This window comes from Micromys minutus (assembly GCF_963924665.1).
Source record: "Micromys minutus genome assembly, chromosome: 13".
In the NCBI taxonomy this organism is placed as follows: domain Eukaryota; kingdom Metazoa; phylum Chordata; class Mammalia; order Rodentia; family Muridae; genus Micromys; species Micromys minutus.
The window spans coordinates 56,207,823-56,223,541 of record NC_137982.1 but is presented as its reverse complement, the minus strand read 5'-3'; the positions used below and the strand labels follow the sequence as shown (position 1 = coordinate 56,223,541).

The following is a 15,719-nucleotide window of genomic DNA, read 5'->3' as shown; positions in this document are numbered from 1 at the left end:
AGACAGACAAATTACTGGTGTCCCTTACTAGCCACATTAGCTGACACATCAACATCCAAATAAAGTGAAAGATCATGTGGCAAAACAGAAAATGGACAACACCTGATGAACTTCATACAGTACAGACCTTCAGCTCTCAAATATACACATAAATGTGCATGTGCATGTACTGTACACACATGCTCTAAATACACATAATTATACACATTTACACAAAAGGAAAGGATTCTTTGAAGTGACTAAAAGAACAAATATAACATTTCTGAAAACAAACCAAAATGGACTTATTTCCTCTACTATTTTTTCCTCTGTCAATTTCAGCTGACATTGGATTTCGACTAACCATGGAACACAGTAATAATACCAAAGTGACTGAATTTATTCTCCTGGGATTCGCTGGTCAAAGTGAGTCTTGGCACATCCTCTTTGTGGTATTCCTAGTAATTTACATAGCTACCTTACTGGGAAACTTTGGCATGATCCTGCTCATCAAACTCCATTCTTCACTGCACACTCCCATGTACTTTTTCCTGCAGCATTTGGCTTTTGTTGACCTCTGTTATTCCTCTGCCATCACTCCTAAGATGTTGCAAAATTTTGTGAGCACAAAACAATCCATTTCCTTCACAGGATGCATAGTTCAACTACTGGTATATGGTATCTTTGTAACCAGTGACTGCTTCATCCTGTCTGCTATGGCTGTTGACCGCTATGTGGCCATCTGTAACCCACTGCGATATCCCATTATAATGTCCCAAAGACTCTGCATTTTGCTCCTGCTTAGTTCATACATCATGGGCTTCCTAAATGCCACTGTCAATACAGGTTTCACTTTCTTATCAAATTTCTGCAGATCAAATACCATTAATCATTTTTTTTGTGATGTACCGCCAATTCTTGCCCTCTCTTGCTCTAGTATTGATCTCAATATCATGGTACTGACAATCTTTGTAGGGTTTAACCTGACATTTACTTTGTCTGTTGTCATTCTTTCCTACACATTTATCTTGGCCGCCATCCTAAGGATGTCCTCAGCTGCAGGAAGGAGAAAAGCTTTCTCCACATGTGCATCCCATATGATGGCTGTCACCATATTCTATGGAACACTCTTGTACATGTACGTACTTAATGGATCCAACAGGTCTCAAGAGCAGGAGAAAGTGGCTTCTGTGTTCTATGGTATTATGATTCCCATGTTAAACCCCCTCATCTACAGTCTAAGGAACCAGGATGTGATAGAAGCACTGAAGCACATAGGAAACAAATGTTTGTAGTGGAAAATGTGATCTCCATGTCAACACAGCTCAACAGGCAAAGCAGCAGGGATCTGTCCTTGGTCAGCTTGAGGACATGTGGCAAATCCTTATATGACATAAAGACACACTTTGTTGGTGACACCTGAAATACCATAAAACCAATTAAATTATGAAGTAAATAGGCTTGTTTTATTTGTGTTGTGAGGTAAGCCTAATATTTCTTACAATCTAAACAAGTACTCTACTACTGAGGTTCATCCAGGCATCTAAATAAATATTGATATTGCTTTTTTACATTTTATGAGCCCCTTTCCATATAGCACTCATGAAAAATATAATTATGTTATTTCTCCCCATTTTATAGGAGTTAATTGAGTCATATGAATTGTATACAAGTATGATATTTTCATTTTGTAATTGAATTTTATAAAACCTGTAAGGATCTAGAATGGTGGTATACAGTTAATTCCATCAATCAGAATAACAGTAAATATAGACAAAAATATCTTTGATTTCTTTTGTGATTATTCTTTCACTAATAATTAGTCATTTAAGTGGTCAGGAATATTTGGTGAGAAGAGTAACAGGATAATGTTCACCAACTTCCCAAAAATCAAAAATAAAACACAAAAAATAATAAGTGGCTGAGAATGTTGGAGGCTGTTGAAACGGCACAAAATATTTAAATATTGTACTTTGTAAATATGGATTTGTATCTAATTTACTGAACAATAATATGAATCTGTTTTTTGAAATATACATCAAAATTAATATTCTTCTATAAAGAGTTCTTCATATTCAAATGGAAGCATGGCTCAAATGCTCTCTCTAAATAACCATTTTCTATCAAGAATATTTAAAAATTTCTTTAGAAAGCATAAAACCACCTAGATGAATCTTGTTGAAAAATTTTAATTTCTAAATTATGTGAATTTTAAGACCATATTTATATCAAAAGAAGTTACAAAAATTTCCCTCCTATCAAGCCACTTGTCTAGCCCTAGGGGTATACACACACACACACACACACACACACACACACACACATATGTGTGTGTGTGTGTTATATATATATAAACATATATATATATATATATATATATATATATATATATATATATATATATATATATGTTTAGGACTACATATATATGTATATATGTAGCAACAATTAAAGAAGAAAAAGGCAGAGGCCATGAGTGTGAGACAGAGTGAAGGAGATACATGGAAGGATTGAAGAATGAAGGTGAAAAAAAGAAAATAATAAAATGCCATTTTAATCTCAAAAAATCAAAAATAATATTAATCCATGCAATAACTACATTTTTAAATATCTTCTGAACAAGCATGTGTTCAGCCAAAACAAGTTAAGGGTTACATTTGATTCTGTAAAACACAACACACACTTCTTGGGACCTGCAGGTCTCTGCACAGGGCAGATAAAGGAGGGGATTTTATAAGATATGTAATTCCCAGAAAGAATGTGAGTGTGGATTAATAAAGTCTAGGTTTCTGGCACTTAAAACTCTAAATGTCACTTAAACCACTATTCATTTAAAGACAAAATTGAAGCCAAATTTATGAATATGCCTTAAACTATACTGTATAGCATCCTAATAATGTTTTACCTCTACAGCTGTTAGTAAGAAATAACAGGAAATGTGATGAAGCTCACATAGAAAGATAACTTTAAGGGTAGAAGAAAGTAATTTATTTTAATCTAATTAAAATTAAAAATTGGTGTTTTAAAGTAAATTAATGAAGCTGAGTTTTTATTCCATGCAGTTAAAATAGCAGTAATAATGGATATTCTGTTCTACCATTTTGCTATTTGCTGTCTTAGCAAGAGAAGCAACTGTTAAGAAAAGAAGCCGAATAAGATGAGAATAATTAACTCTGCAGCATGGAAACAGATTATTCCACCTGGTGGGATAACAACTCTCTGAGGAAATACCAAGTGCCAAGTAGTGCTTTGGGAGACACTGAAGAGCAACAATCACCCAAGAATTACAGTAATAAAGATACAGCCCTCTTCTCCCAACCGAAGTACTATGATCCAAAAACAAAATACTAAGGACCACACCAAATCTTGAACTGGTGGAGAGCATATAGAAAAGAAAAGACACTTCTAAAATTACTTTATAAAACTATCTAACAAAGTGCCTCAGAATTGGTCCAAAACCACTTATAGATATTAATATTTAAATGTGAGGTAAAAACAGCAGTATATTAAATAGCATATTGAAAGAGCAGTGCACTCAAACCAAGATAGCTTTACTATAGGGACATGCAATAACTCAGCATTATAGAATCGATTAAAAATAGTGTTCTCTGGTATGAACTCACTTATAAGTGGATATTAGCCATAAAGTAAAGGATACTCACACTGCACTCCACATACCCCAAAAAAGCTAACCAAGAAAAAAGGCCCAAGCAAGGATGCTTTAATCTCATTTAGAAGGGGGAATAAAATAGTCATAAGAGGCAGATAAGGGGAGGGAACTGGGTGGGAGAGGGGATATTGGGGGTCGATCGAGATCAAGTGTGAGGAGAGACAAGAGAGAGAGCCAGAGGAGTGAATGGACATCTACTGCTGGCAGAAAGGTGTATCTCTAGACCATGTCAGAAACCTGGGGTTGGGAAGGCCCAGGAACCTATAGGTAACTTCAGCTGAGACTCATATCAGTGGGGATATGGAACCTAAAATGTTCACTTCTGTAGCTAGGACCCCAAGTAGAGAAACAAGGACAACAACCCACCTACAAAACTTTCATCCAAAATTTATCCTTTTTACAAGAAATGTGGGGACAAAGATGACAGACTGGGAGGATGAACAGCCAATAACCATTCCAATTTGAGAACCATCCCATGGACAAGCACTGATCCCTGACATTATTAATGATACTGTTATGCTTACAAACAGGAGCATAGCATGGCTGTCCTCTGAGAGGCTCCAAGCAGCTGACTTAAATGAATACAGAGACCCACAGTCAAACACTGGAGTGAGACTCCTATGGAAGGACTGAGCCTTAAGGGCAATAGGAACTCCAAAGAAAGACCACCAGAGTCAGCTAATAGAAACCCTTAGAGATTCTCAGAGCCTGAATCACCAATCAAAGAGTATACCTGGGCTGGGATTTAGCTCCCCCTCCCAACATATGTAGTAGATGTGAAGTTCAATCATCATGTGAATCCCCAGCAACTGGAGTGAGGTGTCCCTAAAGCTGTTGCCTGTATGGAGGCTGCTTGTCTGGTTCCAGTGGAAGCGAATGGCCCTTCAGAGGCTTGACAGAGCCTACACCATCTCAGAGGAAAATGGGAAGGGGAATGAACGGAGGGACCATGTCAAAGGTCACTGGGAGGTGGGAGATATTCACCAGGATATAAAGTAAATAAATTAATGAGAAACAACCAAATGAATGACAGTTTATTACATGATCATGGTAGTGTCATTCATTAGCCTAAGCTAAACCTTGTACAAGGCAACATCATTAAAATAATGACAATACTTGCTCCTATCTGCCAGCAAATAGAGTATCATTAATAGTGTTAGTGATTGGTACTTGCCCATAGGATGGGTTGGTTATTGGTTGTCCATCTCTTTGGTCCTTGCTGTATCCTCCTCAAGTTGTCTTCTGAGAGGTTCCTCCCAGCATCTGACTCAGACAGATACAGTCACCCACAGCCAAACAGTGAATAGAGCTTGGGGATTCTTAAAGAAAGGGGGATGATTGTGGATTCCAAAAGGGATAGAAACTCCACAGGAAGACCAACAGAGTCAACTAACCTGGACCTTTGATGCTCTCGGAGTCTAACCTACCAACCAAAGAACATACATGGGCTAGACCTAGGCCTCCCCACTCATATGTAGCAGATGTACAGCTTAGTCTTTATGTGGATCCTGAACTTGAACAGGAACTTTACCAAAAGCTGTTACCTGTATGTGAGATATATTCTTCTAGCTGGGCTACCTTGTCTGACCTCAATGGGAGAGGAACCTAGCCTCACAGTGACTTGAAGTGCCAGGGTATAGGGATACCCAGGTAGGCCCATACATGCGCAGAGGAGAAAAGGAGAAAGGATTGTAGAAGGGAATAAACAGGAGGAGGCAGTGAGCAGGATGTAAAGTGAATAAGTTTAAAAAAAGAAATTAAATTAAATAATAATAACAATATATTTGGGAGGTAGTAAACTGTAAATTAAATACTTGAATACAATAAAAATATAATTTTTAAATTATTCCAATATTAAATTAAAAATTAAACTATAATGGCAATGAAAAAAATAGTAACTTGATGAATAGCCAATGTAAACACAATGAGCTTTATGAATATGGTATGGAGAAAAATTGATGTTTGATACAATTCCTCTAAAAATATTTATATATACAGTTTCTAGGCTTCCAAGAAGAAAATTCTACCCACTCTTACTGGAGTAATTTGATGAGAAACCAGGATTAAAACACTAAAATCATAGATGTATTTAAAAACTTGAGGCTGGTAAAGAGAAAATTATATTTGAAAATTCCCTTATACAAGTATAGATACATGCTTAACATGTATAGAAAATTAACATGTATAGAAAAGACCATTAATCAGTGTTTCTTAGAATCATTTTGAAAATTAATATTCTTTTATAAATTATATTCATTTTAGATAGATCACTGGTGCAAATGTGCATTTAAGGTTTTCAACCAAGAATATAAAACAATATGTTGAAAGCATAAAACCACCTTCATGGTTAATGTTAAGAAAGTCTGAACACCGACGTGTGGACCAAATGCTCAGGCCATCTGCCACTGGGAACAGCAGAGATCCAGGGTGGCAGGCCTGGTGAGATTGTGCTGCAAGTAGCCAAGGCACAGAGAGGTCTGGGCAGAGCACACAAAAAGTCCCCCCACCCCATTGGTTCAGGGGAGAAAGAACTCTGCCTTAGGCACTCAGTTTTCACCCAGGGGTCCCGTGCGTGTGACCAAACTCTCAGGCAATCTGCCACCAGGAACAGTGGAGATCCAGGGACATAGGCAAGGTACACTGGAGAGATGGAAACCAATCACTGACAACAAGATGGCAAGAGGAAAGAGAAATAAAGTACCCAATGAAAACCAAGAAAACCTGGCAACACCAGAACCAAGCTCTACCATCAGAGCAAAATGCGTAAGGCCAAACATTCCAGAAAGAGAGGAGGAATTGAAGAAGAAATTTAAAATGGAAACAATAAAGAAAACACTAAAAGAGACAACCCTGGAGGTAGAAAACCTAAAACAGATGCAAGCATCTCCAACAGACTACAAGAGATGGAAGAGAAAATATTGGAGGCCTAAGACAACATTGAAAACATAGACAAAACAGTCAGAGAAGACACGAAAGCCAAAAAGCTCCTAACCCAAAATATCTAGGAGATCCAGGACACAATGAGAAGATCAAACCTAAGAATAATAGGAATAGAAGAGGGCAAAGAATATCAACTAAGAGGCACAGTAAATATCTTCAACAAAATCGTAGAAGAAAACTTCCCTACCCTTAAGAATGAGATGACCATGAGCATAAAAGAAGCTTACAGAACTCCAAATAGGTTGGACCAGAAAAGAAATTCCTCCCAACACATAATAGTCAAAACTCCAAGTGCCCAGAGCAAAGAAAGAATACTAAAAGCAGTAAGGGAAATAGGTCATAATATATATAAAGGCAGACCAATCAGAATCATACCCGATTTCTCAACAGAGACTATGAAAGCTAGAAGATCCTGGACAGACATCATGAAGACCCTAAGAGAACACAGGTGTGAGCCAGCTATACCCAGCAAAACTCTCAATCACCATAGACGGAGAGACCAAGATATTCCAGGACAAAACTAAATTTACACAATATCTGACCACAAACCCAGCACTACAATGATTTATAGGTGGAAAACCGAATAAGGAGGGAAACTACATTCTAGTAAAAACAAGAAACTAACTAAGCAAGAAAACCAAAAAATAAGAAAGAAAGAAAGAAAAAAGAAAGACACACAGGCACAATTCTACCTCTAAAAGCAAAAATAGCAGGAAACAGCAACAACTATTCCTTAATATCTGTTAACATAAATGGATTCAATTCCCCAATTAAAAAAGACATAGGCTATCAGACTGGATAGATAAACAGAATGCAGCATTTTGCTGCATATAGGAAACTCATTTCAGAGACAAAGACAGACACTAGCTCAGAGTAAATGGATGGGAAAAAAAGCATTCAAGCAAACAGCCCCAAGAAGCAAGATGGAGTGACCATTCTAATATCAAATAAAGTAGATTTTCAACCAAAAGGTATCAAAAAAAAATAAGGAAGGACACTTTTTACTCATTACAGGGACAATTTGTCAAGAGTAACTCTCAATCCTTAACATATATGCGCCAACTCAAGAGCACCCATATTCAAAAGATAAACCCTACTAAAGCTCAAAAAATACATTTTACCCCACACAATAATAGTGGGAGACCTCAACACCCCACTCTTATCAATATACAGATCATGGAAACAGAAATTGAACAAGGATGCAGTGATACTAGCAGAGGTTAAAAATCAATTGGAATTAATAGACATCTTCAGAACATTTCATCGTAAAACAAAAGAATAAACCTTCTTCTTCTCAGTACCTAATAGCACCTTCTCCAAAATTGACCATATAATCAGTCACAGAACAAGCCTCAATACATATAAGAAGATTGAAAGACTCCCATGCATCCTATCAGATCACTAAGGTCTAAGGCTGGTCTTTAATAAAAACAAAGACAACAAAAAGCCCATATATGCATAGAAAATAAACAATGCTCTATTAAATGATACAATGGTAACAGAATAAATAAAGAAATAAATAAAGGATTTTCTAGAATGAAAATGAAAATACAACATACTCAAACCTATGTGGTGCAATGAAAGCATTACTGAGAGGAAAATTCATAGCTCTGAGTGCTGGCAGAAAAAACTGGAGAGAGTATACACTAGCAATTTGACAGCACAGTTGAAAGCTCTAGAACAAAAGGAAGCAGATATACGCAAGAGGAGTAGACGGCAAGAAATAATCAAACTCAGAGCAGAAATTGACCATATAAAAACAAAAAAAAAAAATTCAAAGAGTCAACAAACCCAAGAGCTGATTCTTTGAGAAAATTAAGAAGATTGAAAAATCCTTAGTCAGACTAACTAGAGGGCAAAGAGAGAGTATACAAATTAACAAAATCAGAAGTAAAAATGGAGACATAACAACTGAAACTGAGGAAATTCAAGAAATCATCAGATTCTACTACAAAAGCCTATACTCAACAAAGCAGGAAAAACTGGAGGAAATAGATGAATTCCTAGACAGATACCAGATACTGAAGTTAAACCAGGTCCAGGTAAACCATCTAAATAATCCCATAACACCTAAAGAAATAGAAGCAGTCATCAAAAGCCTCCCAACCAAAAAAAGCCCAGGTCCAGACAGCTTCAGTGCAGAATTCTATCAGACATTTAGTGAAAACCTAATACCAATAGTCTTCAAACTATTCCACAAAATATAGTCAGATGGAACACTAGCTAATTCATTTTTCAAGGCCACAATAACTCTTGTTCCTAAACCACACAAGGACCATACAAGGAAAGAGAACTTCGAAACAATCTCACTTATGAACATTGATGCAAAAATACTCAACAAAAACCTTCCAAACTGAATCCAAGAACACATCAAAACTATCATTCATCATGACCAAGTAGGCTTCATCCCTGGGATGCAGGGATGGTTTAATATATGGAATCCATCAACGTAATCCACCATATAAACAAACTCAAAAAAAAAAAAAAAACCATATTGTCATCTCATTAGATGCTGAAAAAGCATTTAACAAAATTCATCAACCCTTCATGTTAAAAGTCTTGGAAAAAACAGAAATCCAAGGCCCATACGAAAACATAATAAAAGCAATATACAGCAAACCAACAGCCAACATCAAACTTAACGGTGAGAAACTTGAAGCAATCCCACTAAAATCAGGGACTAGACAAGGCTGCCCACTCTCCCCCTACCTATTCAACATAGTACTGGAATTCCTGGCTGGAGCAATTAGCAAAAGCAAATCAAAGGGATACAAATCAGAAAGGAAGAAGTAAAAACATCACTGTTTGTAGATGACATGATAGTGCATATAACTGACCGCAAAAATTCCACCAGAGAACTTCTACAACTGATAAACAAGTTCAACAAAGTGGCTGGATATAAATTAACTCAAACAAATCAGTAGCCTTCCTATATTCAAAGGACAAACATGCAGAGAAAGAAATTAAAAGGGAAAAGATACCCTTCACAATAGTCACAAAAACTATGAAATACCTTGGTGTGACTCTAACTAAGTAAGTGAAGAACCTGTATGACAAGAACTTCAAACCTCTAAAGAAGGAAATTGAGGAAGATCTCAGAAAAATGGGAAGATCTCCCATGCTCATGGATTGGAAGGATCAACAGTGTAAAAACGGCTATCTTACCAAAAGCAATCTACAGATTCAATGCAATCCCCATCAAAAGTCTAACCCAATTCTTCGTAGAGTTGGAAAGAGCAATGTGCAATTTCATCTGGAATAACAAAAGACCTAAAATAGAGAAATCCATCCTCAACAACAAGAAAACATCTGCGGGAATCACCATCCCTGACTTCAAACTATATTACAAGGCAATTGTGTTAAAAACTGCATGGTACTGGTACAGAAATGAGATAGGAACGTGGATCAATGGAATAGAAAATCCAAAAATGAGCCCTCACATATATGGTCACCTGATTTTTAACAAAGGAGCCGTAAACATTATATTAAAAAAAAAGACAGCCTCTTCAACAAATGGTGTTGGTCCAACTGGCACTCAGCATGCAGAAGAATGAACATAGACCCTTTCTTATCTCCTTGTACAAAGCTCAAATGCAAGTGGATTAAATATCTTCACATTAAATCAGGTACACTGAAACTATTAGAAGAGAAATTATGGAAACCCTTAGAACACACAGGCACAGGAAAAAATTTCCTGAAAAAAACACCGATGGCTCGTGCTCTAAGATCAAAGATTGACAAATGGGACTTAATGAGATTGCAAAGTTTCTGTGAGGCCAAGGACACCGTCAAGGAAACAAAATGGCAGCCAACAGATTGGGAAAAGATCTTTACCAACTCCACATCTGATAGAGGCCTAATATCCAAGGTATACAAGGAACTCAAAAAGCTAGACACCAGAGAATCAAATAACCCTATTAAAAAATGGAGTACAGAACTAAACAAAAAGTTCTCAATTGAGAAATATCGAATGGCCGAAAAGCATCTGAGAAAGTGCTCCACATCCTTGCCATCAGGGAAATGCAAATCAAAACATCCCTGATATTCCACCTCACACCAGTCAGAATGGCTAAATTCAAAAATTCAGATGATATCAGATGCTGACGAGGTTTTGGAGAAAGAGGAACACTTCTCCACTGTTGGTGGGGTTGTAAACTGTTAAATCACTCTGGAAATCAGTCTGGCGGTTGTCAGAAAATTGGACATAGTACTACCTGAAGACCCTGTTATTCCACTTCTGGACATATCCCCCAGAAACGCTTCAACATACAACAAAGACAAATGCACCACGATGTTCATAGCAGCCCTATTTATAATAGCCAGAAGCTGGAAAGAACCCATATGTCCTTCAATAGATGAATGGATACAAAAATTGTGGTATATTTACACAATGGAGTACTACTCAGCTATCAGAAACAATGACTTTATGAAATTCTTAAGAAAATAGATGCATCTAGAAAATATCATCCTGAGTGAGGTAACCCAGTCACAAAAGATCAGAGATAATATGTAGTCACTGATAATTAGATACTAACTCCAGAAAGCTCTGAACATCCCAGAAACAACTTACAGACTATATGAAGTTCAAGAAAAACCAAGGCCAAAAAAACATGAAAAATCATTATGCTTAATCTTTACAAACCAAGAAAACTTTGACTATTTCCAGGTTACATCTTGTTTTACATGTACTTTATGCTCATTGTAACTAGTAAGATTTTAAGGCATACTATCAAACCTTTAAAAAACTCAAGTACTGACAAAAATGTATTCATATAGTGTTATGCAAAAATGCTTTTAAAATCTGTGCATTTATCTTTGTTTTTTAAAATAAAGTTTTTCTATTAAAAAAAAAATGTCTCAACCCCTAAGTATAATGTGAGAATCTTTGAAGGTGTGTGTGTGTGTGTGTGTGTGTGTGTGTGTGTGTGTGTGTATGTGTTGTGTGTGTGTGTGTGTTGTGTATATGAGAGAGAGAGAATGTTCATGTATTTGTCTTTTTAATTATGTGGTAAATTTTCAGGTAATGTATCAAAATGCCATTAAAACTTCCCCATTTGAACATTTTTCTGGTTCTTTCCAGCCACTTGGTGACCATGATGCAATAAAATACCACTGAATCCATTGATTTCTATCCTTAAAATATAATGCCCAAGGTGATATTCATGTGACAACTTCATGGTGCTTTTTTTCATGCATGTAATGTGGTTAACATGTAGACAATCTTTCTCATCAACACAAATTCTAGATTTCAGTCATCTACATACTTCTTTTTATATCTGGCTACTGTTGAGATGTTACACATCTACTATCACTCTTAAGATGAAACAGTATAAAAGAATTTCAACCTGGCAACAGGGCTACTCTGGCTGGAATGCAGATGAGCCCTTAGTACACACCTTTAATTCCAAATAATGTAGGTACGGTTAGATTATAGAAGTAGGCAGCCATGTTTAAAATTGATGTATAATTAAGGCGCTGAGAAAGTGGTGAATCAGAGAAATATTTGCAGCAATGGGTTAGAGAATAGAAAAGGATGGGGCAACTATTTAAAAGCAGTTTGGGAAAAGAGAGGAAAGTAGAAGTCAGTTCATTAGAACTGATCAGTCAATCAGACAGTGCAGTGAGTGCAGTGCAGTGAGTTGGGCCTATTGATGCTAGAGAATAAGAAGGATCTAGAAGATTAGAACCAAGTGTCAGAGTTAGTTTAAAGCCATGCAGAGCAATCCAGGATGAAGCTGAGAGAAACCATATTGAATCAGTCAGCTCAGAGAGGAGTTTGAGCCAGAAGAGCTGTGTTGAATCAATCAGCCAGAGTGCAGAAAGAACTAGCAAGGGTGAGTTTATTCAGCAGTAACTGTCAGAGGATGAAACATTCTAGTCCTAGGTTAGCAAACAGAGACTGGATGATGAAGCCTTCAGGTCTGGGCTTACAGAAGATTTGAATATTCATAGGTTAGAAGATAATTAGAACTAAGCCTAGAGATAGTTAGAACAGAGAAAGAAATGCTCTGGGATCAGCTCATATATTTGCACAGATTGAGTATGGCTTTCATCTCATCCCATTTCCAGGAGTGAGTAAAAGTTACTTTTACACTGCAGAACTTCATGGCAGCAGCAAATGTATTATCATTTAAAGGATGTGTGATGTGATTGAAAACCCACAGTTGTCACTCCACGGCAGCTATGGCAGTGAATCATTGTGGAGCATCCTAAAAACTCACAAGCACTCCACACTCGTGACTCCACAAACACACATCCGTTTAGTAGCTGGTTCATATCTTGTGTGATTAATAAATCCTACTATTTATGGACTTCAAACACTCCCAAGTCCACTTCTCTAAGTCCAACATCTTCAGTTACCTTTCCTGTAGTTCTCTTCCAATTCTCACCCTGACTTGCTCCAATGCTGACATCAACATCATCTACTCAATGTGTTTGTAGAATTTAATTTGCTATTTACTGGTTTCACTGATGTTTGTTATTATCTTCTCCTACATATGCATCATGGCTACCATCCAAAAGATGTTCTCTGCTGTCAGAAAGAAAAAAATTTTCTCCATGTGTGCTTTCTAAATGACAGCAGTCACCATTTTTCATAGAACATTTGCTTATGTGTGTATACAGCTTCGTTCTGACCATTCCAAAAATATATGAAAATGGTCACCACATATTAATGCATTTCATTGCCATGTTGAATGCTTTCATCGATGACGTGAGAAACATGGAAGTAAATCAAGAACTAAAGATGGCAACATAAGCCTGGAATGTTGGTGTGTATGCCTTTAATTTAACAAAGGCATGTGGACTTTGTAATTTCAAGATTAGCCTTGCCTTCAGAGCAGACAGGACTCTTAACACAGACAAAATTTATCTCAAAAAATACACAAACAAAGAAAAAAGATAAAAGAGTAAAAGTTCTTGATTGCGCCCAGATGTTCGAATTCAATACATCAAAGTATCCAGAATATTTGTTCTACCATAATTTAGTGTTTCTAAAATAAGGAATATGTTTGTGCCTCCAATCAATTAATTTTACTTCATTCAAGTGGTAGTGCCTTAAAATATGGAAAGCATAGGAGGATCAAGCCCTGCAACAGGAAAAAAAAAAAAAAACAATGCTCACTAGGAAAACAGCGCTTTAATCTGTGCCTCTGACTTCACCGCATCAGACACAGAAGAGACACACCCTACATAACGTGGTGAATACAGTTGAGGAGATGCATAATTATACAGCAGATGCTGTGACATCCTCACTGCTTAATGGTGATTCATCGTATCAACAGGAGACATGAATGTTTCCACCGACACAAGCATACACATGAAGGCAAGAAAAACATCTTGCACATCGTCTTGATATCCTGAGCACAGTATTATTGCTTAATAGATATTTGTTGAATAGAGAAATAGACAAATGAAAACCAAACAAAAAATCAGAAACCTGGATGAGCCATCTCAAAAGAGCGAAAATAGAAACCTCCGGTCAGGCACAGTCATTTCTGGTGCAGAGAAGTGAGTGAACCTGAAGAAGGAAACGGCAAGAACTCTGCGGCCATAGAAATACAAACTGACCTAAAACATCTTGAGAAGCTTCACTGTGTGCCATTCACAATAAAGTCTATAGCACACGTGTCATGTGTTAGACAAAAAACAAAAGCGAATCACACTTTCATTAGTAGAGAGCGTTAATGCATGTCCTTCAAGGCAGTCACTACATAGAATCAAACACGGAAGCATTTTGTTACAGAAATTCCTGTATGTAACGAAATATGCAGGAAGATACAAGTCTGACCCACTCCATTCCCCAACTCAAAAGCAAAGAAAGGGGAGGGATGGAAGGAGAAAAGGAGGGAGGGACAGAGGGAGGAAGGGAAAGAGGGAGGGAGGGAAGGAAGGAGGGAGGGAAGGAGACAGAATCTCAAAAAAACTAAAAATTATGCAAGAGTAAAAGTTTTTATGTAAGAGAAAGAATACAATTAATGAGAGAGTGAGAGAACGGGAGACGGGGAGAGGGAGAGAGGGAGAGAGGGATGGAAGAGGAGAAAGACTGTTTTATCTGATCATAAAGTAGGAGGAAGATTTGATATCCTGGAGCCAAAATGGACTAAGAAAGGAGTCCTTTGACTATCAGGAATGGGACTACCTCAGAGCACTGTTCCTGTGCTATCCTGACAGGAAGCAGTTACACTTTTGTAATGACTCCATAAATTTATTTACATGGCAGTCACACACGAGAATTAATAAAGCCATTTAATTATTCTAATCACATGGTAGTATATTATGAAACAGTAACATATACATAGATATATAGATATATGTAATATTCCATAAGACCTGCACACAAAATAAGATGTAAATGGAGATGGGAAATATCTGGGGAAAAGTGAGTCTGAGGTGGGAAAGAGATTTTTAAAAGGAGTAATGGGTCAAGTATAATCACAACACGTTGTACAAAATTATGTAGCTCAAAAATAAATAATGTTGTTTGAAATTGGTACACATTTAAGGCACTTCAGAAACCACCAGCCCAGGGGTGGCACCACCCACAATGCACTAGGTCTTCCCCGGTGAGTCACTAACTAAGAAAATGACTTAAAGCAGATCTTATGAAGGAATCCTCTGAGCAGAAGTCACCTCCTTTTCATATCTCTCTGGCTTGTGTAACGTTGGCACAAAACTAGCCAACATCCCGTGCACAGTTCTGCTGGACCTGAGACTGCACCATTGCTCCGGCTCTGCAAGCATGACATACATACAGTTTGTATTTTGATCTTGTGGTTTGACAAGCATTCCCCCAGCCTGAGCATTCTGAATCTGTAGTGCGAGCAGTGACCCAGGTGAATTCCTAATTGTCTGCAAGATCTTTCTTTCCTTGCCTTGAAAAGCTTCTCACCTATAAATCTAAATATTTTTGTGGTGTGGCTCTGAAGCATCTAACAAGTCTAGCACATCACCCTCATTTTATCTCATTTCTCTGTCTTCTTTAGTCTTTTTGCTGGACAATCTCATCTATATTCCTGGATGGATGGAATTCTCTTACGAAGACAGTGTAAACAGTTTCCCAAATCATTTAATCCTAGTTCCTATTTGCTTGGCGATCTCATCTTTGAATCATTTCTCTTCTTGGACTTTA

At 37.2% G+C, this 15,719-nt stretch overlaps 1 protein-coding gene across 1 annotated transcript; it reads left to right on the top strand.

Annotated features, from left to right (window-relative positions):
- Positions 1-344: 344 nt before the first annotated feature.
- Positions 345-1,274, top strand: LOC308429042 (olfactory receptor 5AK2-like; the record flags this gene model as incomplete). The annotated part of the gene is made up of 1 exon (XM_080927688.1): positions 345-1,274. One exon carries the CDS (start codon positions 345-347, stop codon positions 1,272-1,274), a length of 930 nt encoding a protein of 309 aa, XP_080783814.1.
- Between the last annotated feature and the right edge of the window lie 14,445 nt (positions 1,275-15,719).